This window comes from Acomys russatus, chromosome 17 (assembly GCF_903995435.1).
Source record: "Acomys russatus chromosome 17, mAcoRus1.1, whole genome shotgun sequence".
Lineage (NCBI taxonomy): Eukaryota > Metazoa > Chordata > Mammalia > Rodentia > Muridae > Acomys > Acomys russatus.
Window position 1 is genome coordinate 11,001,952 of NC_067153.1, and position 25,578 is coordinate 11,027,529.

General features: G+C 38.9%; 1 protein-coding gene across 1 annotated transcript in view; it reads left to right on the forward strand.

Annotated features, from left to right (window-relative positions):
* Pkhd1l1 (PKHD1 like 1) overlaps window positions 1-25,578 on the forward strand; it is a 155,035-nt gene that overhangs the window by 24,599 nt on the left and 104,858 nt on the right. Inside the window, exons 10-22 of the mRNA XM_051159545.1 lie at window positions 1,045-1,115; window positions 2,502-2,612; window positions 4,228-4,317; window positions 6,639-6,907; window positions 8,285-8,376; window positions 9,654-9,813; window positions 10,171-10,306; window positions 10,949-11,092; window positions 11,650-11,807; window positions 13,032-13,145; window positions 15,264-15,413; window positions 16,255-16,379; window positions 17,947-18,110. Coding sequence (XP_051015502.1) covers window positions 1,045-1,115; window positions 2,502-2,612; window positions 4,228-4,317; window positions 6,639-6,907; window positions 8,285-8,376; window positions 9,654-9,813; window positions 10,171-10,306; window positions 10,949-11,092; window positions 11,650-11,807; window positions 13,032-13,145; window positions 15,264-15,413; window positions 16,255-16,379; window positions 17,947-18,110 — 1,784 coding nt within the window. The remainder of the gene's footprint in view (window positions 1-1,044; window positions 1,116-2,501; window positions 2,613-4,227; window positions 4,318-6,638; window positions 6,908-8,284; window positions 8,377-9,653; window positions 9,814-10,170; window positions 10,307-10,948; window positions 11,093-11,649; window positions 11,808-13,031; window positions 13,146-15,263; window positions 15,414-16,254; window positions 16,380-17,946; window positions 18,111-25,578) is intronic.

The window sequence follows — 25,578 nt, forward strand, 5'->3', positions numbered from 1 at the left end:
TACTGGTGCTGACATGGTTCCAGATCATTGGAATCAACTGAAAAGCTTATGATATAAAAATAGACAAATTAAGATGGTCTTCTCAAGTAACTAATTTAACATAGAGTATTTTCCTGGATGCTTTAGTGTAGAAAGGGCACATTGTAAAGCCTGGGTTATGGAAGAGTTCCCTGTTGGTCTCCACAAGACTTGTATTATCCTAGAGACTGTTTCAGTGTATAGTGGCTATGATCATTGCATTGGGCTCTTCAATTACTATTAGAATTCTTTAATCCCTTATACTCATGTCTTCATTGAAATAACTATGATAGCAATATTAATTCTCAGGATTTTTTTTTCATTTCTTTTTAACCTTCTAGGTTTTGGAATTATAAATGTGTATAAAAATATATATGCAAATACTAGAACCCTGTGTTTCCAAAAGATGGTTCAAACCTAGTGAATAAGACCTTTCTCTCATCTGTTTTTGCTGTCACACAAAGCACTGGGGCTGTCTAGGGATACTGTGCAGTTCCTAGTTGGGAGCTGGGCTCTGGATTCAAGGGACCCGGGCTGTGGTTCTGCCACTTACTGGCTTTGTATCCTTGACCAAGTTGTTTCTTTGATCTTCATCTCCCTTACACAGATTGTGTGAAGGTCAGATGACAAGATATATTGAGCACTCTTAACTCAGTTATTGGGGAGACGCTAGGCAAAGGGACAGTGTGTAGCTCATCTATATACAATGGAGTTTTCCTGTTGGATTCTGTTTTAATACATTTTAAAAAAACATCCTAAGGTCAACTTTATTTTTAAAATTTTTTTGATATAATAAAAGGTTGATATTTGGAGTACACAGTTTAGCAAGTTCTCAGAAATGTATACTCCTGCATAACCTACAAGCAATGAGGGTGTGGAATGTTCTATTGTCTTCCTCCAATGGTTCTGTCCCGCTATCTGCAGGCTGTACCATCCTTTCTCCCACCGTAGCAACCAAAGTAAATAACCAAACACTTCATTAAAGGTCATTTTTAAAACAAAGAACTTTTACTTTTTTCTCAACAGGAGTTTCCCAGAGAAAATGACATATTTCGTTTCATCTCTCAATAAAATTTCTATGTTTCAAACATATGCAGGTATGTGACATTTTCCTCACCTTTGTGTGAGAGAGATGTTGTACACTTTGTTTTATCCAACCACATATAGGCGTGACAGTAAGGTGCATACACTCTTAGGTACTGCTAGGAAAGGAACAATACCACAAGGGAGCATGTAACTGAAGGCCTGACAAAGAACTGGAGTCCCTCAAAGATATTCTTAGTGTAAGGTTGAAAACTAAAGTCATCACACTAGCGGAGAAAGCGCTGAAACACACTGCCTGCCTTCAACCTTAACTGTTGGTTCAGGGATGCAAATCTCTCAATTTCAACCACATGCCACTATCCCCAAGTTTGTGCTCTCACTGTGGTCCACAAAAACCCTTAGCAGACTTTAATTTGATTTAATTATTTTGAAGTAAGCTCAGGTTAAACTACTCCCAAGAGAGTGTCAGAAGCAAATATCAAGTCTTCTGGAAAAACTGTCGCTATCCCCAGGTGAGGAGTACCTGAAGGACAGGCTAAGATTTCAAGGACATTAAAAAATGTAGGGGGACAGTGTAAGCATTCAAATCAATAGGCTGTGAAAATCTTGACTTGTCTTTCAAATGTATTTGCTGCAAAATTCACATGTAATAATAATATATAGAATAATGATAAAATAATAATATGATATGATAATAACAAGAATTAAGATTGGAATACTTTATACACCTACTGATTTGATCATGTTAAATATTACAGATTATATGTAAATACAAGAAGAACAGTGTTTATGAAAACAATTAACAATATGTCTTAGACTGTGCTGTCTTAACAATATAGCTAAACCTTTTCTGTACAAAAAAATTACAACCATAATCAAATGTATTTACCGTTTGAGAAAAATATCGGATATTGGTCCAAAGCTAAACACAGCTCCTCCTGTCATCTTGGCACTCAGAAGGCTGAGGCAGGAGCTTTGCAGTGAGCTCAAGGTCAGCCGTGGCTAATACTGAGCACCAGGCTCACACAGTTACATAATAACATCCACCAAACCAACGTGTTGCTCTATAAATAAGTGTTCTTTGCCATCCTGTGGGAAGAAACGTGCTTTTACTTTAATTCTGCCTGTATTCGTTGGGAGCTGTTTGTGCTCAACTCAGGCTTTCTCTGCTTACTCAACCTTCTGAGTGCCAATATCTCTTTAGTACCGGTCTCTAGCCACGCCTAATAGAGGACTGTGAAAGCTGAGCCGTCAGCCTTTTAGCTGGACAGCATCCGTGAAAGCCTGAGTTCATTCATTTGCAGTCCACTTCAGGCGCCCTGAGGCGTTCTCGTGTCAGCTACGCTGACTAGGATACACGGAGATCTTTGCAAAATGAAGCAGGTTAGATTAATGTGTGATACTTACAACATTTTACACAATGTGCTTTCCTTCCTCAGAGATCACTATGGTTTCGCCTTCAAAAGGCAGCACTCAAGGTGGCACCGTGTTGACAATAGATGGGCGGTTCTTTGATCAGACCGACCTGCCAGTGAGGGTTCTCGTTGGAGGTATTGTACAACTTTCTGAGGGCAAATCCTGCCTGCTCTTCAGTAATTTGTATAGAATGTTGCCTTCTCACTGTTGCTGTCATCTGTTTAAAGCCGGATATTTTCACTAAATGTTTGGCCCTGGAGCTTATTATTCTTCTCAATCCCTGCAACCCTGAGTGACTGGAATTTGAGTTCCAAGTGTGGCACCGGAGAGCATCCTGGTTGCCACCTCCAATTCCTTACCACAGCTGAGAACGTCCAACAGGTTGTTCTCTCAAAAGCCCTTCTTGAACTGCAGCTGCCTTTCAATGCGTTTGCTAATAATGGGGAGGTTTTAGTTGTTATCTGGTGATAGGATAATCTTACACTTTTTCTTGTACCCTTCAGGCATTACCAGTGACTACCGGTGGCATTGGCCTTTGAAACAGCATTAGTTATAATGCTACCCGCTTATAAAGGCAAATGGGGCTTGATTCTCTGCTGGTACAAATGTCTGTCATTTGTCTTGTCTGGATCTCTCTTGGGAGAAGGAACCACACAGCTATCAAGGAGGCTTAGATTGATGTAATAGTGAGGTCCTCCTGAGTCGCAGTGACATCGCATTTCTTGATAGGCAAGGGAGAGATGCCTGCCTGTCTACTGGGCACATATATTCCCGGCTCCTATTTGCTGCCTTTTAAAAAGAAATAGGTGTGTGAGTCTGTCAAGTGGTGATTCCAAAATTTAAATATTCCAGGCTACCAAATGAAACTTGGCAAACACAAACCTCCCTATTCTCACTGTCCTCACTTTTTATAGGCTGTGGCTGCTGTTTCAAAAATGCTCAGCATGGCCTGGCCTTATGTGAAGTGCGTGTCAGGGTCTAAAGTGCACTTGGCAGGGCCTGCCAAGTGCAAGTGTATTTACAAAGACGTCTACCTGTTAAAATACCGTTTATAAATTGCTGAAGAATTTGAACTAAGGCACTGAGTTTTCACCTAAGAAGGCTGCAAATCCCCTAACTTCGCACAATCTGAGCCTCTTTCATGTTTACATCTCAGTAAAAACCACAACTGAAGACTTTCCTTTGGACCCAAAAGTGATGCATGCTATACTTAGGTGTGGTTTTGTCTTCTTTCATTTTTTCTCTCAGAAATAAAGAATTTTTTTGAAATAAAGAATTTTTTTACCTCAGATTTATGATATTTTTTCCAGGAAGCAAATTTCTTTTGTGGAAGTATAAAAGCTAGTGACTTACGAGCCTGATGGAAAGTTACTGAAGGACTTAATAGCTCTAGCTTTGCCATTTGATTATCAACCTTTTTATTTAAAAAAAAAAAAAAAAGGCATTTCAAAGGCTAGCGAGATGGTTCGGGGGTTAAGAGCACTGGATGCTCTCACAGTGGCCCCAGGTTAAATTTCTAGCACCTAAATGGTGGCTTACAGCCACTCATAACTCCAGTTCCAAGGGTTCTGGTTCCCTTTCCTGACCTTTCCAGGCACCAAGCATGCATGTGGTAGACAGACATAGGCACTAAGGCAAAACAAACCTAAAATATTAATAAATCTAATTTAAATTTTTTAAAGCATTTCAAGACAGGCTGGTGTGTTTTAAAGCCTGTTTGTAAAAGTTCTACATTTTGCTTTTGTGTAGGTCAAGTCTGTGATATTTTGAATGTCACAGAAAATAACATATACTGCAAGACTCCTCCCAAACCACCTCTCCTCAAAGGCACATATCCAGGTAAGGTGCCGGAACTGACAATGGCAATTTCTGTATCAGCAGGAAAAATTTATTACTGACATAGATTCTTAGCTCAAAAATATTAGTTTAGGGGCTGGAGAGATGGCTCAGAGGTTAAGAGCACTGACTGTTCTTTCAGAGGTCCTGAGTTCAAAGCCCAGCAACCACATGGTGGCTCACAACCATCTGTAAAGTGATCTAATGCCCTCTTCTGGCCTGCAGGTGGACATGCAGGCAGAGCATTATCTACTTAATAAATAAATAAATAAATCTTTTAAAAAATATTAGTTTAACTTTAGGAATTTTAATAAATTTCCTGAAAGCTACTCAGTTTACATTTTCTAGGTTTCTAGATATTTTCATAACAGGTACATTATCAACTGAGTCATCTCTGCAGCCCCAAGAAAATATTTGTGTTAAGATAGTTGCAGGGGGTCTGTAGAGATGGCTCAGAGGTTAAGAGCACTGCCTGCTATTCCAAAGGTCCTGAGTTCAATTCCCAGCAACCACATGATGGCTCACAACCATCTAACATGAAATCTGGTGCTGTCTTCTGACCTGCAGGTGTTACATGCTGGCAGAATACTGCATACTAAATAAATAAATCTTTTTTTAAAAAAAAACAGATGTGGTGGTGTACACCTTTTAAAAAAGTTATTCCATATTGAAAAAAAATAGTTGCACAGAAGCTGAATGAATGGAGAAAAACTGATCCCAAATTCTAATTCCTTTTTGTAAAATACCATGCCTTATTGAAAAAGATGAAATGGCACACTTGTTTAAATTCCATTGTTGTTATTGAATATAAGCACAGTTGATGTGAAAATGTTAGCAGCCCACAAGGACTCATCCCTACACAAAGAGCTACAGGCAACTAAGGAATGCTGAAAGTGGGAGAAATTGGCTTCACCAGGGAAGAGCATACCAAATAGTTATCTAATAATAAAAAGTCAGCCCTGAAAACATGCATACAAGTAACTTTATGCAGACTGAGCAGGGTCTAATTAGGAATATACATGTTACATGCATGCAGTAACAATTAATGAAACGGAGGCCATGAATTTGAAGGAGAGTGGTAAGGGACATATAGGAGGGTTCTGAGGGAAGAGGAGGGAGAAATGTTGTAAATTATAGTATCAAAATTTTTAAATAATGCTTTTTCTTTTTAAAAAAGACTGAAAATACTTTTTGTGCGTTCAAAACTATAAATGTAGAAGATTAAATCTTACTGGTCTAAAAGAATCTGGTCATAAAAGTTGAGAGAAAAAAATACAACTGAAAAATCTTTTCAGACTTTCTCGTGACAGCACTATGAAGCTGCCATGCATGGCTACCCTTCGTATTGCATCTTTGAAAGGCTGTGTGTAGCAGCCATTGCATATCTTGTGAACACATTAGCATCTATTCTTTATCGTGTCATTAGTGTTTGTGGTATAAAAGGTTATCGTTAGTAACCTCCTAGATTCCTTTGCTTTGAATATCAAGAAAAAGTTCTTATTTTGCAAAACACTTTCCATATTTAACGATTGCTGATCCAGGGAACATTGAGTATCAGTAAACACTTGACATCATAGAAGACTGGTTTTGTCCTGCTCAAGTTTTTCCCCCAGCAAATTCAAATGTAGAGGACTAGCTATTCTTTCACAGAAGCAAACAAACTGAAGGCTGCTGAAGGAAGTCATTGGCCTGATGGTGCTACATTTCTAGGGGGGGCGGGGGAAGGAATTTGACAGATCCTTTCTGATTGGGAACGGGTTAAGTTGGAGCTCATCTCACACTTGAGGTTACATCCTGTGGAGAATATTTCCTCTTTGATTCTACCCAAGAAGCAAATGACATCTTGGCTCAGAATCAATGTTTTTGTTTTGTTTTGGTCTGGTTTCGGTTTGGGTTTTTTTTGTTTGTTTGTTTGTTTGTTTGTTTGGGTATTTTGTTTTTGTTTTTTGTACTCTAATCATCCGGATTTTGAAGCTTTGGGACTTTGACATGAAAAGCATCAGTCACACAGTTAAGCGACATAGTACACCACGCGTTGTCATCTCACCTACCGAAATTAAGCATAAAGTATCTAGAATTCACAATGCGTGTCATCCAAACTGTTAATTCCATGTCTAATATGGGTAAAAAATGTCAACGCAGAGGGTGGCTGCAGTAGCACTCTGTCCTTGGGATCAGGCACATGTGGGGTCTGTGTAACTGTTTACGTGCTTCCTGTAAAAAATGTCAACTGACACAGAACCTCAACAACTGTCACCACACGGGCCAGAGAGGCGTTGCATCATGATCCTGATGAGTAATTTCATTATTCCTGTTATCTTTAGGTGGAAGAGGCCTAAAGATTGAGGTTTGGAACAATAGCCGGCCAGCACACCTTGAAGAGATACTTGAATACAATGAGCACACCCCAGGGTACATGGGTGCCGGTTGGATAGATTCGGCTTCCTATGTTTGGCCCATGGAACAAGACACATTTGTCGCTCGTATCAGTGGATTTTTGGTGCCTCCAGATTCTGATGTTTATAGATTTTATATCAGAGGTGATGACCGCTATGCTATTTATTTCAGCCAGACTGGACATACAGAAGACAAGGTAAGGAACCTGTTAGATGCTATTGGATAGCATATAAACACTGTGATGATCTCCTTGACGTGTGTCACTTATTCTAATCAAAATCAGTAAATATATTAAAGATTTCCTGAGATTGGGTCTTTGTTATTTTAACAAAAATGTGAAGTTTTAGTAGGCATTTGACAGAGAGAGAGACAGAGACTGAGACAGATAGACAGACAGAGACAGACAGAGAGACAGACAGAGACAGAGATACAGAAAGACATACACACCAAAACTGGAGGTTTTCTCTGTCATAAAGAAATATAACTAAAATAAGGGAAATTTAAGAATTTTTAAATCTTATTACATTTGCTCAGTTATGAGGTGAAGGTCTGTCCTAATGCTATAATCTATATTTGAGTTTTTGCATAGCTGGAATCATAAATCCAATTCTATAGTCACCTTTTGTTCTGTATCAGCATTATGTGGTGAGTACGATTGCTGTTTATTGGCATTTAAAATTACCGACCATGCTACCCCATCATGTGTCTCGCTACCAATGACTTTTAAACTGACTTCTGTTTTTTATGACATGGATAAATCCTCTATTGAGTACCGGTATTCATTTGAAGTTTTATGTTTTGAGTCATTCTCTAAAGACAGTTTTAAGAATGGGAAAATAAGCTAGCCATGCTGGTGCATGCCCAGAATGCCAGCATCAGGAGGCAGCGGCAAGAGAATTTCTGAGTTTGAGGTCAGCTTGGTCTACTAAGCGAGTTCTAGGACAGCCAGGGGTACAAAGAGAAACCCTGTCTAGAAAAACAAACAAATAACAAAGTAAAAATAATAAATAAACATTTAAAAATCACACTTTAGTACTCAATTTATTTGACAAGATGTTTTCCTATACTGGCTACATAGGCTTAGACTGTTACTTGCAGTTGGTGAATTCTAATGCTCTATAGCTGGTCCACACGCTTACTGAAGAGAATAAAGAAAGCCTAAGGTCCTTCAACTTTCCTATGCATTTAAGACTTTCAAGTGTACATACAATTAAGTAACTTAAACTTTAAGAGTTTTGTTTTTATAACAAAATCCCATTCATTTAATATTAATAATAATAACTCCACCTTGACTTTGTATCTTTGCTATTTTCTACTGTAATTCTACTACTGGAAAGGCTGAAACTGTGCCGAGACTTGGGTGGTGATATTGGTGTCAGTAAAGGATGGAACAAATAAAGATTTGACACTTTTTTTTAAAAAAGCTCAGGTTGCTATGAATAACAGATCTTAGAAGAAAAATACATATTTTTCACATTTTCCTGTTGATAAAATTTCTAAAATTGAAGTAGTGATAAATGATAATTATTGAAGAGTTTTATTTTAAAATTTTCTTCTCTCTCTCTGGAATAAGGTGAGGATCGCATATTACTCTGCAAATGCCAACAGTTATTTTTCAAATTCAACACAAAAGTCAGATGAAATTCATCTTCAGAAAGGAAAAGAGTAAGGGTGGTTTTTTTTTTCTTGTATTTAAGTTACTATGTGTCATTTAAAATGTAACCCTATTTTAAATCACTTATTTATTTATCTGTTTATTTATTTATTTACTTACTTACTTATTTTGGTCTACACAATGGTCTATTGGCTTAATTTAGAGAATGAATCATTCTCAGAAGTTTGGGAGCATTGTTCTCTGTAGCAAGTTTTGCCACGTGCCCACAAAGCCCTAGGTTAAGTGTCCTGTATTTATAATTTTTTATTTTTTATAATTTTTGTTAAATTCTGTTCTGTGTTTTTGAGAATACTGACATTAAACTAAGGCAGTTAAGTTTAAATTAGAAGGACATTTGATATGGTCTTGTGGTTTCAGATGTCTTAGCTCATGACTCCTAGGCCCTGTTGCTGGCCCAGCAGCATATCATGGCAGGACATGTACAATGGGTGGAGGAAGCCTAGTCACCTCGCTGTAGCCAGGAAGGAAAAGCTAGAGATGGGAATGAAACAGAAGAGACTCAGTGTGTCTTTCTCTAGCATATGTCCTCAAAGACTTCTTTCTAGTTGGCTCCCCTTGTTAAGGTTTCATTACCCTAAGGGAGCCCTAGGCTCTCCACCAAACCTTTATCATTTGACCTTTTGGGGAACGCTTAAGGATCCAAAGCACATCAAGAACTTTCTACCTCCAACTCATACATCCCCTGAGCAGTGGCGTATAATAAGTGTACCTAGTTGCTGTTCTCTCTGGAGCTCTAAGCTTCTTCGTTTACCCTCCTCCCACCCTCAGTGTTGTGTTCCAGGAAGGTGTTGTGTCAGTCAGCGCCATCATTTTGTTTCGGCTCCTTAAGGCCTGGGGCCAGTACCTTCTGTGGTAAATATCTATTGGCTAATCTGAACGGGAACACCCTTTTGAGAATGTATACATACCTTACATAGCTAATTTTGTTTAAGAAAATATTATGATAAAACCTTGAGTTAATTGTGTCTATACAAGCCGGGCATGGTGGTGCACACCTTTAACCCAGCACTTGGGAGGTAGAGGCAGGTGGATCACTGTGAGTTCGAGGCCAGCCTGGTCTACAAAGTGAGTCTAGGAGAGCCATGGCTACACAGAGAAACCCTGTCTCAAAAAACAAAAAACAAACAAAAAAATTGTGTCTATGCACTATCTTAGTTTAATAACTTTTATTTACATTATTGGCTTTTATTCTTTTTTTTTTTTTTTTTAAAGATTCGATGGCATACGTTTGGGGGAAAATATTTACCTTCCTTGCTCTATTTCTCAGATATTACATTGAGATCTTGCTTCAAGAGTACAGACTGAGTGCTTTTGTTGATGTTGGGCTGTACCAGTATAAAAATGCCTTTACTGAACAGCAGTCAGGAGATGCCATAAACGAAGAACAAGTCATCAAGTCTCAGTCAACAGTCATCCCAGAAGTGCAGGTTTGCCATGTTGATAGATCCACTTTACTGAAAGTCAGTGTCTAGTATTGAGGATTGTTGTTAGAATATTTGCCTGCCATCTGTGAGGTCCTGGCCTCACTCCTTATCCCTTAAAGCAGTGAATGTATGAGGACCAGGTCCGCTTGGTTAGCACATTGAGTGAGTTAGGGAAATGTAATTTTGTACTTTTTGGGTTTCATATCTGTTATAACCTTCAGGCTTTTATTTCATAAAACTCATATAAGCGTCTTGTAAAATATCATTTACATTAACACAGAACGCTGGAGAGGCACTGAGTTACAAATATTTAAATTTCGTTTATGTCTGTACATTAAGTTGTATTTATTTGGAAAATAGGTTATAACATTGGAAAACTGGGAGACAACTGGTGCGACTCATGAAGTCCAGCAGGTCATAGTAACCAGCCCATGTGTGGGGGCTAACTCATGTTCACTTTCCCAATACAGATTCAACTACAACATGGAAAAGACTGGTAAGCAACAGTAGCAAGAGAAATATCTGCCTTTATGTATAAACATAGGTATAAAGCATTCACTCTAGCACACTGGTAATTTAGAAACTATAGCTTTAGTTGCAGGTAGACAAAGGAGAAAGAACCCTACTGAGATTATGCTTATACCATTGCATTTATTTATAATTTAATAATACATTTACATGTAAAGCATATGCATACTTACATGCATATGACTCACAGATATAAATTCAGAAAATAGGAATCAAATTTATCATTACAGAGAATAAATATCCCTTCAGTTTGTCTTGGTAATACATTTACAAAATACTAATTTGTCGGTCGATAACACATTTCTGTATTAATAAATCCTAAACAATGAATAATCCTGGACAATTATTTTTGTTGTCTTAAGTAAAAAATATCAATTAGTGCATGCAGTACTTACTATAATGGAATATTTAAATACAATATGGTTCCCTACTGTCAAAGACATTACTAACCAATCAGTTAACATTACTATCCTGGATCAGTTTTCTGCTTGTTAACTTTAATGTGACCAAGAATAAATTTAAGTACAAGACAGCAGTTTGGGCTGCAATAGCCTAGGAAGATTTCAATTCTTCTGTTTTCCTTTTTTTTTTTTTTTAATTTTGTCCAAAGTCTGGCTGCCAGCTGATGCATCTGACTTCATGTTGCAGTCGGCTCTAAATGATCTTTGGTCTATAAAACCAGATTCAGTTCGAGTGACCAGCAGGAGGGATCTCCAGAGCTTTATCTACACAATAACCTTTGTGTCAACTAGAGGTAAGCTTGTGTTTCGCTTGTATTATAGATGACAGAGAAACTTTGAAGCTTTAGCAGAGGCCTTAACAAACCCATGGCAAATCCTAACAGGGTGTATTACAAGACTGTACCCCATAGAGAGAGGCAGTGGAGTTCAAGGCCTTACTTGGTTGCAAAGTGCCATCTTATGCACACACCTTTGAATGGAAGCTGTTATTGGGAATTGACTTTATACCCTATTGATAGACAACAGAAATAGCAGGTGTCTGTAGTAAATATTTACATCTAAAAAGGACTAAATTAGTCCCCTTACTGCCTGATTTAATTGTAACTTGCTTTTCTTATAATGTTTCCTCTTTACCGGTAAATAGCATTTAAATGAATGAAATATTATTTGGCTGTTTCTGCTGTGAATAAACCTGCTCTGCCGAAACACTCTGCATCTTTTCCATTCCTGCTTCTTTTATGTTAATAGAACTCCAAATACTATCAATTTGGTTACAGTCGAATGGCTTTTTTTAGATGCATAGGTGTCATGTTAATTATCATTTTAAATTTCTATTCGATACCTCGTGCAGGGGACTTTGATCTGCTTGGTTATGAAGTATTTGGAGGGAACAACATCTCAGTGAATATCACAGAACAAACCAGAGGACAACCCAGTTTGGAGACGTTCACGTTAAACTGGGATGGGATTGCTTCCAAGCCCCTTGCCGCAGAGTCATCGGAAGCTGAGGTATGCTCCAGGAACATTCCACAGGGTATTTCTTCCAGATCCTTTTACTGTTCCCACTGGCCGTTTATTAGACAGATGTGAAAGGACATTGCTTCAGGACGTCAGTGAAAATCACTTTGCTGAACTTAATGAGATGTGTATCACAAGTGCTTCTGTTTCACACACGCGCAGACACAATCTAGTGTGATCTCCCATCTTTCTGGACAAAGAATCTCAAATCTGTCACCACCATTCTATGCTTTGGTGGGGAGCATTTATACCCTTACTCTCCCCAATGTTCCCTCTCACCACAAATCCAAATTTTTGTTGTGTGCAATAAAAAAAATAAAGGGAGTACAGCAAAGACTTTGTTATAAAACTTAAATCCTTCATTATTTTATTAAAAAGAAACCTATCTTATATAAATAATACTTCAAGTAGATGCGATACATTCTGTTACTGTCTTGTCCAATTAATTGTATGCAAAGAAGGGGGAAAATATGACAAAGACTGAGAAAATAAGGAAGGAATTCTTTGATCCATGTCAACATGACCTATTATGCTGCGTAGGGGCAGAGTGGGGGTTGTTTTTAAACAAAGCATGCTTGTGGGTTACTTAGTCTTGGAAACTATTTGTACAGTGACTTTCAATTAATATTTGTTTGGGGATTAAATATTATGCATTGCCTTAAGCTTTTAATTCCCAAGCAACAATCATTTCCTGTGCTTTGCTAGACAAACAGAAGTGAAAGTTTTAGGGCTCATGAGTGCATGATCATTCCTATATAATCCAAAGTTTAGGCTTACAGTGTTTGATCTGTTCTTTTGAAAAATAGAATACATTTGAGCATATAAGTTTTTTCCTAGTTAATTTTTTATTTATTGGGGAAACAATTTATTTGGAATATATCTAACTGGATAATTGCTCATTTCATTTTTTTTTGTTCTTCTTAAAACACTATTTAATAAAATGCCTGCATTATATTAAAAACTAAGATAATAATAGCCAACTGGACATACTTATCCTAAAAAAATTCTTGATAATATCAGTGGACACTAAAACAATCACATATTAACTTGGAAATTCCTACAAAATTATATATAAAAGTATCCTAATTATAGTTCAAATGGAGATTATCTCATGAACATAATCTGAGAGAGAAGTAACTACTCAAATTAACATTAGAGTTATCAATACCCTAAGTTCATTAGAAAGAAGCCACTAAAGCAATATTGTTCATTTAGTTTCAGGTGGCTGTGGAAGAGATGGTGAGCGCCAAGTGTCCACCAGAAATCGTGCATCAGGAAGAAGGATTTCTAGTGAAATACTTCAGAGACTACGAAACTGATTTTGAACTGGTGTGTAGTGTTTAGTGAACCTTGAAAGGAACTGGGAAAAAATACTTCCCATAAGTGTTTTGAGATTTTTTTTTTCTTCTCTTGAACTAGCATTAGTTGTTAGTGCTAATTTTAAGTCGAACTGCAAACGTTAATTTCGTTATAGATTTGCTGGCAAGGCTCAGTCTAGCATCTTCTCTGACCCTAAGATGAGTCATCTGTGAAAACAGTGCTTCCGTCTTGCAGGAATTTAACTGATAAGTAGGCAGTGAACAAAACGGGTAAAGATGAGAACTTTGGGACTGTGTTAATGTGTATTCTTCACATGACTGAAGAATACGTTCCCTTCATCACGGGCTTCAGACCATATAATTTGTATGGGAACAAGTTGTCCAGTAAACTCTTTTTCTTGCTTTTTGCTATGCCTACTTAGTTCTTATTTGTGTCTTGATGAGATATAAAATTTTTGTTTGCTATACAGAGGAAAATATTTAAAATATATTCTAATTTCTATTCTGAATACTTGAGGGAGCTGGATGTGCGCTCTTTCCAAGTGGCCCTCCAAGTATATGAAACGCAGGCATGGGGAGAGGGGTCAGTGAACAAAACATGTGTCCAGATGTGAGGACTGGAGGTCGTGTGCCCAGACCCCAGGGAAAGCCAGATGTGGTGACGAGTTTCCATAATCCCAGTGCTTGTATGGTGAGATTGGACGTAGGATATGAGAATCCCCAGAAACTCACAGCCAGCTAGCCTGCGTATGCAACATCAAACAAGAGACCCTGGCCCAAAGAAGGTAGAAGGTTTGGACTGACCTCTAAATATATGCCGTGACACATGTACACCTCACACATAAACATGCATGTACACAAATCATTCATGCAGGAGAACACACACACACAAAGATAAAACATAGGGTCTAGGTATTTTTCATGCATACACACACATACATAAAGATAAAGCATAGGGTCTAGGTAGTTAAATTAGATCAATACTCTAGAAATAACTATGAATCACTTTGCATTAGCAGATTTATTAGAGATAAAGTGGGAAATGTTCAGCTTAATTGCAGCCTTCCCAATTTAATGCATGTATATGTATCTGAATGTAGTCATATGACAGTGAGGATTAGACTCCACTCCTTTCTTCCACTATGGCATCTCCCATCTCCATCCTAAGCAGAGCTTTTCTGTGCTCTGCTTAACGTCAACCGTTTGCATTTTCCAACACCACACTCCTTCTGTCTTTGATGTTTCACGCTGATTATTTTTACCCTCCGACGTCTGTTGATCCTTTCTCTGATTTGAACAATTCCTGTTTATCTTTAGAGGCAACTCATCTGTTCTTCAGGTGGAGTTGCTTCTACGTGAATTAGATGCCTTTCATGGAGATTAACATAATCCTTAGCTCTTTTGTCCCAAAGTGTTACCCTCTTCATATAAGGATAGGGTCTTTCATCACTTGAATTATGAAAAATAAAATTAAAATAAACAAAAACCTGGTACAGGGTAATTATGAAACAAACATTCATGGAAAATGAATTAATATTTTTAGTGAGCTTGTGGTATCAGAAAAGATGGTGGGATTTGGGAAGCAGTCACACATCAGCAGAATGAATCGTATGATTAGGGATTGTAATGAATGTATAAAGAATTTCATCCCTATTCAGATCTAGCCAATGGACAGCACGTTCTCCAAAGTTGTGTGGAGAGCAGCGACTGACTCCGACATGAACTCTGGTGCCCCCTATTTGACCACTTCCCCTTGGTGGGGAGGCCTGGTGGCACTCAGAGGAAGGGTAAGCAGGCTACCAGGAAGAGGACAGACAGGCTGTGATCATATGGTGGGGGAGGAGGTTCCCCTTATGTCACGGACCTAGGGGAGGGGAGTAGGGTGAAAGAGGGAGGGAGGGGGGAACGGGAAGATACAAGTGAGGGAATAACAATTGAGATGTAATCTGAATAAATTATTTAAATTTTAAAAATTTTTTAATTTCATAGATAGGAGAGATCGTTATAAGTTAAAGTACAAAAGAAACAATGAGATTAGAGTGGGACATTGAATAACTTAGCTGGAAATTTTGGGAGAAAGTCAAGACAATAAATCATGTTTTCACCTGAAGTATTGTTATTTCTACAGGAACATATTAATAGAGGGCAGAAGACGGCCGAGACGGATGCTTACTGTGGCCGTTACTCCCTGAAAAACCCAGCTGTTCTTTTTGACTCAGCAGATGTTAAGGCAAACAAATTACCATATGGAGACATTTTATTATTTCCTTATAACCAGGTGAGCCTGTGAAATCTATATGCTAACTGAATCTGGAAAATGCACTGCTAATAAAATTTCATGAAAATTTAAGACTAGGAAAACTGCTTGACATTTTGAGTCCTGTCATCTTGGACAGGACTAATGATTTATATTCTAGTTCTGTGATCTTTCTCCTAGGGATTCTCAGGGGAAAAAAAGAAGAGGGAGAGCGGAAGAGAGAGCAATAGTAATAAGGAAATAAACAGTCACATTCATACCTTCTCTTATGATTTCAGAAAAATTATTTTCATAAATTTTTTATTATTTCACTAATTTATTCAGGTTACAACTCAATTGTTTTCCCATGACTTGTATCCTCCCATTCCTCCCTCCCTTCTGCTTTCACCCTATTCCCCTCCCCTAGGTCTGTGACCAAGAGGGACCTCCTCCCCCACTATATGGTCATAGACTATCAAGTCTCATCTTGGTAGCCTGCTTATTCTTTCTTTGAGTGCCACCACGCCTCCTCTCCATGGGAAGGTGGTCAAATATGGAGCACCAGAGTTCATGTTTTCATAAATTTTAATTGGAATTTAGATAACTCACTCTGATAGAGTGAATTATTATATAATTTTTAAAGAAAATCACATTCAAATGCACAATAATATGACATCTAACTGGTCAAAGCCTATTTGGGTTTTTTTTTTTGTTTTTGTTTTTGTTTGGGTTTTTTTTGTTTTTTTTTTTTGATGTTCTGGTATACTTTATATAACAATGTTCAATAAACTTATGTAGATTTGTATTGCACTCATTTGAATTGTTATAATACAAAGTAATTGCAAAATATTGTTAATGACCTCTTTCATATTTTTATATGTAGTTGTGTTTTGCATACAAAGGATCTTTGGCCAACTACATTGGTCTGAAGTTCAAGTATCAAGACAGTGGCAAGATCATTAGAAGTGCCGACATGCAATTTGAATATAACTTTGCTTCTGGAAATAAGTAAGACACATTATGGATTCAAAGCAAGTTATACTGCAATATTTGTAATATAAACATGGCCTTATTTCTTTTGCTCACCATGGTCAAGTTGGCTTCATTCCAGAGGTAAAAGAACAACTCAACATATGGAAATCAGTAAACACAGTGCACCACATGAATAGATTAAAGAATAGAAATCACAAAAACTTACAATAGATGCAGAAAAGACTTTTGACATAATCGCAAATCTCTTCCTATTAAAACGCCCCAAAGAGTTCAGTAGTAGAAGAAACATGTCTCAGTTTAATAAAGGCTACATATGCTAAACATATAGGCTATATTAGATACTAGGAGAAAAAACTCCTAGTATTTCTACTAAAATTGGAACCAGAACTTTCTATTCGACTTCCTACATATTTAACATAATAGTTGATTTTACTATATCATGTCTTCATTATTGTGCTCTATACCAATTATGTTTTTTAGCTTCCTACATATCATGGTAGAAAGTCTTTTTGCATCCCTATAGACAATGCCAAGGCTACAAAGAAAACCTCTGTATGTATACAACATTAATTTTTCACTAACAGTGAAATATTTTGTTCTATTAAATTTAAAGGGTAGTGTTTCTTCATATATGTATGTACCTATGCCCAAGAACATGTGTGCAAGTGTGCACATGTATGTAAACAGAAAAGGTTAACATTGGATGCAATTGTTAGTACCTTCTCACCTTATTATTATTTTATTTATTCATTTATTTATTTATTTTATATATTTATTTTTTACATATACTTTTATATATTTACACATATAGGCAATAAAATACCTATAGCAAGAAAAACCATGACACAACCAGGAACTAAATAAATGTTACATTCTTAGTGTTTTGGCTATTTGGTATTTGACAGCCTTGAAGAAAACATCTTTTCTATCTTGGTGATTCCAAAATTCTAAATGTAAATCAATCCCCATCACATCTTGTCATTTCTGAGACAGTCTTTTTTTTTTAATTTTTTTTATTAATTTATTCTTGTTACATCTCAATGGTTATCCCATCCCTTGTACCCTCCCATTCTTCCCTCCCTCCCATTTTCCCATTATTCCCCTCCCCTATGACTGTTCCTGAGGGGGATTTCCTCCCCCTGTATATGCTCATAGGGTATCAAGTCTCTTCTTGGTAACCTGCTGTCCTTCCTCTGAGTGCCATCAGGTCTCCCCCTCCAGGGGACATGGTCAAATGTGAGGCACCAGAATACGTCAGAAAGTCATTTCCCACTCTCCACTCAACTGTGGAGAATGTTCTGACCATTGGCTAGATCTGGGTAGGGGTTTAAAGTCTGAGACAGAGTCTTAAAGTGAGCTTGGAGCTCTCCAACTGGGCTAGACATTATTATACGCATGAGCTCCAGAGTGTCTCCTGTCTCGGTTCTCTGAGTTCTGATCCCATTGCACTTTCTAGATAGAACCATCTCTCCAGCTCACTGTGCTTTAAATTGTAGTGCCATTTATGTTTTATGTTTTATATTATATTATATTATATTATATTAGTTACAACATGAAAATTAAATTTTTAAACATATTTCAGGTGGACCTACACTTGCATAGATCTTCTAGATTTTTTACAAGCCAAATATACTGGGGTAAGTTTTTCTCTACAAAGGATTAGCTTACAAAAATCATCAGGATCCCAGCCCATCTATGTAGATGCAGTGTACATTGGACAGACACCTACAATCTCAGCCCTGGATGGTATGTTGAGTTATTTTATATATACTTCAAGCTTCTAAATCTAGCCTGTAAAATCTTGCCATGGAAGTTTTTCTTATATCTAGTGGTAGACACAAAATGTGAAGCCTGAATTATTCATGATTTCTTCTTTCACTTCAGTAATATAATGAATTAATTTTATTTGTAATGAATAGAGCTATGTGGCTATTTAAGCATGGATGAATTCTTCATGTAGACCTCTTACTATAATAGCAATAATTAATTTTATGATTCTGGATTTTGCCTGGCAAACATTTTCACTTTACTTGTCTTTGAGAAATCAATTATGAAGGAGAATTTTTCTCCAAATGCAACTATTCAACAGTGACAACTTTCTTTTTTTAATTTTTTATTATTAATTTATTCTTGTTACATCTCAATGGTTATCCCATCCCTTGTATCCTCCCATTCCTCGCTCCCTCCCCTTTTCCCCTTATTCCCCTCCCCTATGACTGTTCCTGAGGGGGATTACCTCCCCCTGTATATGCTCATAGGGTATCAAGTCTCTTCTCGGTAACCTGCTGTCCTTCCTCTGAGTGCCACCAGGTCTCCCCTCCAGGGGACGTGGTCAAATGTGAGGCACCAGAGTACATGAGAAAGTCATATCCCACTCTCCAGTCAACTGTGGAGAATGTTCTGACCATTGGCTAGATCTGGATAGGGGTTTAACGTTTACCGCCTGTATTGTCCTTGGCTGGTGCCTTAGTTTGAGCGGGACCCCTGGGCCCAAATCTGCCTATCTACTTGTAGGTGTCTAGGACCCTCTGGATCCTTCTACTTTGCCATTCTCCCATGCTTCTCTCATCTAGAGTCCCAATAGGATGTCCTCCCCTCTGTCCCACTTTCCTAGTAAGTGAAGGTTTTCGTGGGACATGCCCCTTGGGCTAGTATGCAGATATAAGTGAGTATATACCATTTAAGTCTTCCTGCTTCTGGGTTAACTCACTCATTATGATCATTTCTAGCTCAATCAATTTATACACAAATTTTGGGAATTCCTTGTTTTTAATAGCTGAGTAGTATTCCATAGTGTATATGTACCACAGTTTCTTTATCCATTCTTCTAGTGAGGGACACTTAGGCAGTTTCCATGATCTGGCTATTATGAATAAGGCTGCTATGAACATGGTTGAGCAAATTTTCTTGCTGTGTGCTGGAGCATCTTCTGGGTATATTCCAAGGAGTGGAATAGCTGGGTCTTGAGGAAGCCCTATTCCCAGTTTTCTAAAATGGAACCAGATAGATTTCCAAAGTGGCTGTACTAGTTTGCATTCCCACCAGCAATGAAGGAGTGTTCCTCTCTCCCCACATCCTTGCCAGCATGTGGTGTCCCTTGAGTTGTTGATCTTAGCCATTCTGATGGGTGTAAGATGGAATCTCAGAGTTGTTTTGATTTGCATTTCCCTGATGACTAAGGAGGTTGAGCATTTCTTTAAGTGTTTCTCAGCCATTTCATATTCCTCTGTTGAGAATTCTCTGTTTAGTTCCAAGCCCCATTTCTCAATTGGGTTATTTGGTTTGGTGGTGTTTAGCTTCTTGAGTTCTTTATATATTTTGGATATTAGACCTTTGTCAGATGTAGGGTTGGTGAAGATCTTTTCCCAGTCTGTAGGCTGTCGCTTTGTTCTCTTGACAGTGTCTCCTGCCTTACAAAAGCTTCTCAGCCTCATGAGGTCCCATTTATTAATGGTTGACATTAAGGCCTGGGCTGTTGGTGTTCTGTTCAGGAAGTTGTCTCCTGTGCCAATATGTTCCAGGCTCTTCCCCACTTTTTCTTCTAAGTGACTTAGTGTCTCTGATTTTATGTTGAGGTCTTTAATCCACTTGGATTTGAGTTTTGTACAAGGTGACAAATATGGGTCCAGTTGCATTTTTTTACACATAGACCTCCAGTTAGACCAGCACCATTTGTTGAAGATGCTATCCTTTTTCCATTGAATGGATTTGGCTTCTTTGTCGAAAATCAAGTGACCATATGTGTGTGGATTCATATCTGGGTCTTCGATTCGATTCCACTGATCAACCAGCCTGTTGCTGTGTCAGTACCAAGCTGTTTTAATTACTATTGCTTTATAGTATAGTTTGAGATCAGGTATGGAGATTCCTCCGGAGCACCTTTTAGTGTACAAGATTGTTTTAGCTATTCTGGGTTTTTTGTTTTTCCATATGAAGTTCAGAATTGAACTTTCAATGTCTTTAAAAAATTGTGTAGGTATTTTGATAGGGATTGCATTGAATCTGTAGATTGCTTTTGGTAGGACGGCCATTTTTATTATGTTAATTCTCCTGATCCATGAGCAAGGAAGATCATTCCATCTTCTCAGTCATCTTCAATCTCTTTCTTCAGAGTTTTGAAAATTTTTTCAAACAAGTCCTTCACTTGCTTAGTTAGAGTAACTCCTAGATATTTTATATTGCTTGTGGCTAATGTGAAGGGTGTGGTTTTCCTAATTTCTTCCTCTGCAAGCTTGTCATTTGTGTATAGGAAGGCTACAGACTTTTTTGAGTTAATTTTGTATCCAGCTAATTTGCTGAAGGTGTTTATCAGCTTTAGGAGTTCTCTGGTGGAATTTTGAGGGTCACTTATGTACACTATCATATCATCTGCAAATAGGGATAATTTGACTTCCTCCTTTCCCATTTGGATACCCTTGATCTCCTTTTGTTGTCTTATTGCTCTGGCTAGAACTTCGAGTACTATATTGAAGAGATATGGAGCGAGTGGGCAGCCTTGCCTTGTTCCCGATTTTAGAGGAATTTCCTTGAGCATCTCACCATTTACTTTGATTTTGGCTATTGGCTTGCTGTATATAGCCTTTATTATGTTGAGGAAAGTGCCTTATATCCCCGATCTCTCTAAAACTTTAAACATGAATGGGTGTTGGATTTTATCAAATGCTTTCTCTGCATCTAAAGAGATGATCATGTGGTTTTTATTTTCAGTTTGTTTATATGGTGGATTACATTGATGGATTTCATATATTAAACCATCCCTGCATGCCTGGAATGAAGCCTACTTGGTCATGATGAATGATATCTTTGATGTGTTCTTGTATTCATTTTGCAAGTATTTTATTTAGTATTTTTGCATCGATGTTCATAAGAGAAATTGGTCTGAAATTCTCTTTCTTTGTTGAGTCTTTGTGAGGTTTAGGTATCAATGTGACTATGGCTTCATAGAATGAATTGGGTAATATTCCATCCATTTCTATCTTTTGGAGTAGTTTGAAAAATCTCTGTATTAGCTCACCCTTGAAGGTCTGGTAGAATTCTGCACTGAGACCATCTGGCCCTGGGCTTTTTTTGGTTGGGAGACTATCAATGATTGCTTCTATTTCTGTAGGGGAAATGGGACTATTTAGCTTGTTTATCTGTTCTTCACTCAACTTTGCAAGTGAAATGATCAAAAAATGGTCCCTTTCCCTTAGATTTTCAAATTTTGTGGTGTATATGCCTTCAAAGTAGGATCTTATGATTCTTTGTATTTCTTCAGTGTCTGTTGTTATGTCTCCCTTTTCATTTCTGATTTTGTTGATTTCAATACTGTCTCTCTGCCTTTTAGTCAGTTTGGCTAATGGTCTGTCTATCTTGCTGATTTTCTCAAAGAACCAGCTCTTGGTTTTGTTGATTCTTTGGACTGTTTTCTTAGTTTCTAATTTGTTAATTTCACCCCTGAGTTTGATTATTTCCAGATGTCTACTCCTTTTGGGTGTTTCTGGTTCTTTTTTTTCTAGGGCTTCCAGTTGTGTCGTTAAGATGCTTATGTGCGATGTTTCCAATTTCTTTTTAAAGGCACTTAGTGCTATGAATTTTCCTCTTAGCACTGCTTTCAATGTATCCCACAAATTTGGGTATGTTGTTCCTTCATTTTCATTGAATTTCAGAAACTCCTTGATTTCTTTCTTTATTTCTTCCCTAACCCAGGTGTCATTTAGCAGAGAGTTCTTTAGTTTCGACGTACGTGTAAGCTTTTTGTTATTTCTGTTGTTGAATTGCAGCCTAAGAGCATGGTGATCTGATAGGATACAAGGTATTATTTCAATCCTCTTGTATCTGTTGAGGCTTGCTTTGTGACCTACAATGTGATCAATTTTGGAGAAGGTTCCATGGGGTGCAGAGAAGAAGGTATATCCTTTCTTGTTTGGGTGAAAGGTTCTATAGATATCTGTTAGATCCATTTGACCCATGGCATTGGTTAATGATGTTATTTCTCGGCTTAGTTTCTGTTTCAATGGCTTATCCTTCAGTGAGAGTGGGGTGTTGAAGTCCCCCACTATTATTGTGTAGGGATCGATGTGTGGTTTAAGCTTTTTTAGTAGATCTTTTACAAATGTGGGTGCCCTTGTATTGGGAGCATAGATGTTCAGAATTGTGATGTCATCTTGGTTGACTTTACCTTTGATGAGTATGAAGTGTCCTTCCTCGTCCCTTTTAATTTTGGTTGAAAGTCTATTTTGTTCGATACTAAAATGGCTACGCCTGCTTGCTTCTTGTGACCATTTGCTTGGAATATTTTTTTCCAACCTTTTACCCTGAGGTAATGCTTATCGTTATGGGTGAGATGTGTTTCTTGAATGCAGAAGAATGTTGGATCTTGTTTATGCACCCATTCAGTTAGTCTGTGTCTTTTTATTGGAGAATTGAGACCATTGATGTTGAGAGATATTAATGACCAGTGACTGTTAAGAGTCTTAATTTTGATGTTGTTTCCAGTCGAGCGTTTGTGTAGTTTTTTTTTTTTTTTTTTTTTTTTTTTGCCATGAGATAGTTATCTATTTCCTGAGTATTTTGGGTTGTAGCTTGACCTTTGGGATGGAGTTTTCCTTCTAGTACCTTCTGTAAAGCTGGATTTGTGGATAGGTACTGTTTGAATTTGTTTTTGTCATGGAATATTTTGTTTTCTCCATCAATGGTTATTGATAGTTTTGCTGGGTAAAGTAGTCTGGCCTGGCATCTGTGGTCTCTTAGGGTTTGCAGGGTCTCTGTCCAGGCCCTTCTGGCTTTTATGGTCTCTGCTGAGAAGTCGGGTATAATTCTGATAGGTTTGCCATTAAATGTTATTTGGCCCTTTTCCCTTGCAGCTTTTAATATTTTTTCTTTGTTCTGTATGTTTTGTGTTTGATTATTATGTGACGGGCAGTTTTTCTTTTCTGGTCAATTCTATTTGGTGTTCTGTAGGCCTCTTGTATGTTTATGGGCATCTCTTTCTTTAGATTGGGGAAATTTTCTACTATGATTTTATTGAGAATAGTTTCTGGGCCTTGGAGACTGATATCTTCTCTTTCTTCAATGCCTATTATCCTCAGATTTCTTCTTTTCATGGTGTCCTTAATTTCTTGGATGTTTTGTGTCAGGAGTTTTCCTTAATGGTTGCTTCAAGATCTGTGATTGTATCTTCTAGACCTGAGATTTGTTCTTCCATCTCTTGGATTCTGTTAGAAAAGCTCACCTCTGTGTTGCTCACCTTCTTCTCTGAGGTCTCACATTCTCGTTTTTCTTCGGTCTGTGTGTTTATCATTGAATCCATTTTTGTCTTTAGATCTTGAATGGATTTTCTGATTTCTTTCACCTGGTTGTTTGCATTTTCCTGAAATTTTTCCAGTTCCACTCTATGTGCTTCTTTTATGTCTCTCACCTGTTTGGCTGCGTCCTCCTGCATTTGATTACGAATTTTATTTGTTTCCTCCATTAATATCCTCATTACTAAGGATTTGAGGTCATTTTCTTGTATTTCCGTTGTATTTGAGTTCTTTGGGTTGTTTTCTTTGGGATAGCTGGAAACTGGAGACGCCATGTTGTTTTGGGGTTTTTTGCATATGCTTTTACGCTGTCCTTTAGACATCTTGGTGTCTTTGTTTTTGTTGAGTAGCTTCCAGAGTTTGAAGGAGGGAGTCTGATGATAGATTCACTTGTTTTCTCACGATTTCCGTAGGCTGGAATCTCTGATACTTCACTGGTGTGGATGGCAGGAGGTTAGCCTTGTCGTTTTGGTCTCTCACAGCCAGTGATCCTCAGCTCCCCTGTGCTGTGGGTCCTGCAATCGTTCTGGGTCTCTGAATGAGCGTTGGGTCAGGCCAAGGTATCCACAGCCTTCTGGGTTCCCTGCCAAGTCCAGCCAGGGACACTGGGCCCGAACCACGTGATGAGCTCAGCTAGATTCTCAAGGCCTGAACTGTTTGCCGAGCTCAGCTAGGGATTCTGGGCACAAAATGCACACAGGGTCCAGCCAGAATTTTGGGGGGCTGGGACTGCGCACCAAGCTCAGCAAGGGGCTTTTGGCCTAAAGTGTGTGCTGTGGTCAGTTATTGACTCAGGGCCTGAACTGTCCACCAAGCTCAGCCAGGAATTCTGGATTCAAACTGCATACTGTGTCTAACCAGAGTCTTAGAGCCGGGACAGTGCCAAAAGCTCCACTAGAGTCTCTGGGCCCAATCTGTCTGCCAAGCACAGTTAGGGACTCAGGCCCCAAACTGCACGTTGAGCTCCACCCGAGTCTCCGGGGCAGAATTGTGCACCGAGCTCAGCCAGGGACTCTGGACCTACACTGCACGCTGAATTCAGCCTGGGACTCCGGGCCTAAACTGCGTGTAGAGTCCAGACAGAGTCTTGGAGTCACCAAGCCTGTGTGCACAGCTCAACTAGAGACTCTGGGCCCAATCTGCCTAGCAAGTCCAGCTAGGGCCTCTGGGCTGAATCTGCGTGCTGACCTCAGCCTGTGTTAGTGCCCCAGAACTGCCTGCTGAGCTGTGCTAGTGTCTTGGGCAGAACTGCTTCTTGATGTGAGCTAGTGCCTCTGGTGGAGCTAAGTGCTCCACCCAGCCTGCGTCACAGCTGGAGAACTGCGGCTGCGCTGAGCTGGTGCCTAGGGTGGAATTGAGTGCTCCACCCAGCCTGCGTCACAGCAGGAGAACTGCGGCTGCGCTGAGCTGGTGCCTAGGGTGTAGGGTGGAATTGAGCGCTCCGCCCACCCTGCGTCACAGCAGGAGAACTGCGGCTGCGCTGAGCTAGTGCCTAGGGTGGAACTGAGGGTCCGACCAGCCTGTGTCACAGCAGGGGAGCTGTGGTTGAGTTGAGCTAGTGCCTAGGGCAGAATTGCTTGCTGCGCTGAGACAGTGTCTCCACGGCACTACGCACTGAGCTGAACCCAGGACTCTGGGGCTGAACTGTCCGCCGAGTCCAGTTTGGGTCACAAGGCACCACGCGAGCCAAATCCCGTCCAGAGTCCCCTCTCCCGCAGCAACTCCCACTGGCCACCACACTAATTGCCTCCACCGGAAGGCTCAGAGCTGCAAACCTCAGCCACTGCCACTGCTGACGCTGATGCTGCTGGTGCCGCCACTGTTGCTGCTGCCTCTGCCGTTGCTGCTCTGATCCAAGAAAATCCGCGCTCCTCCCGTGTGCAGGGGCACGCAGGTCCTCCGCACCCTGGTCCCTCCGAACCGTGGAGCAC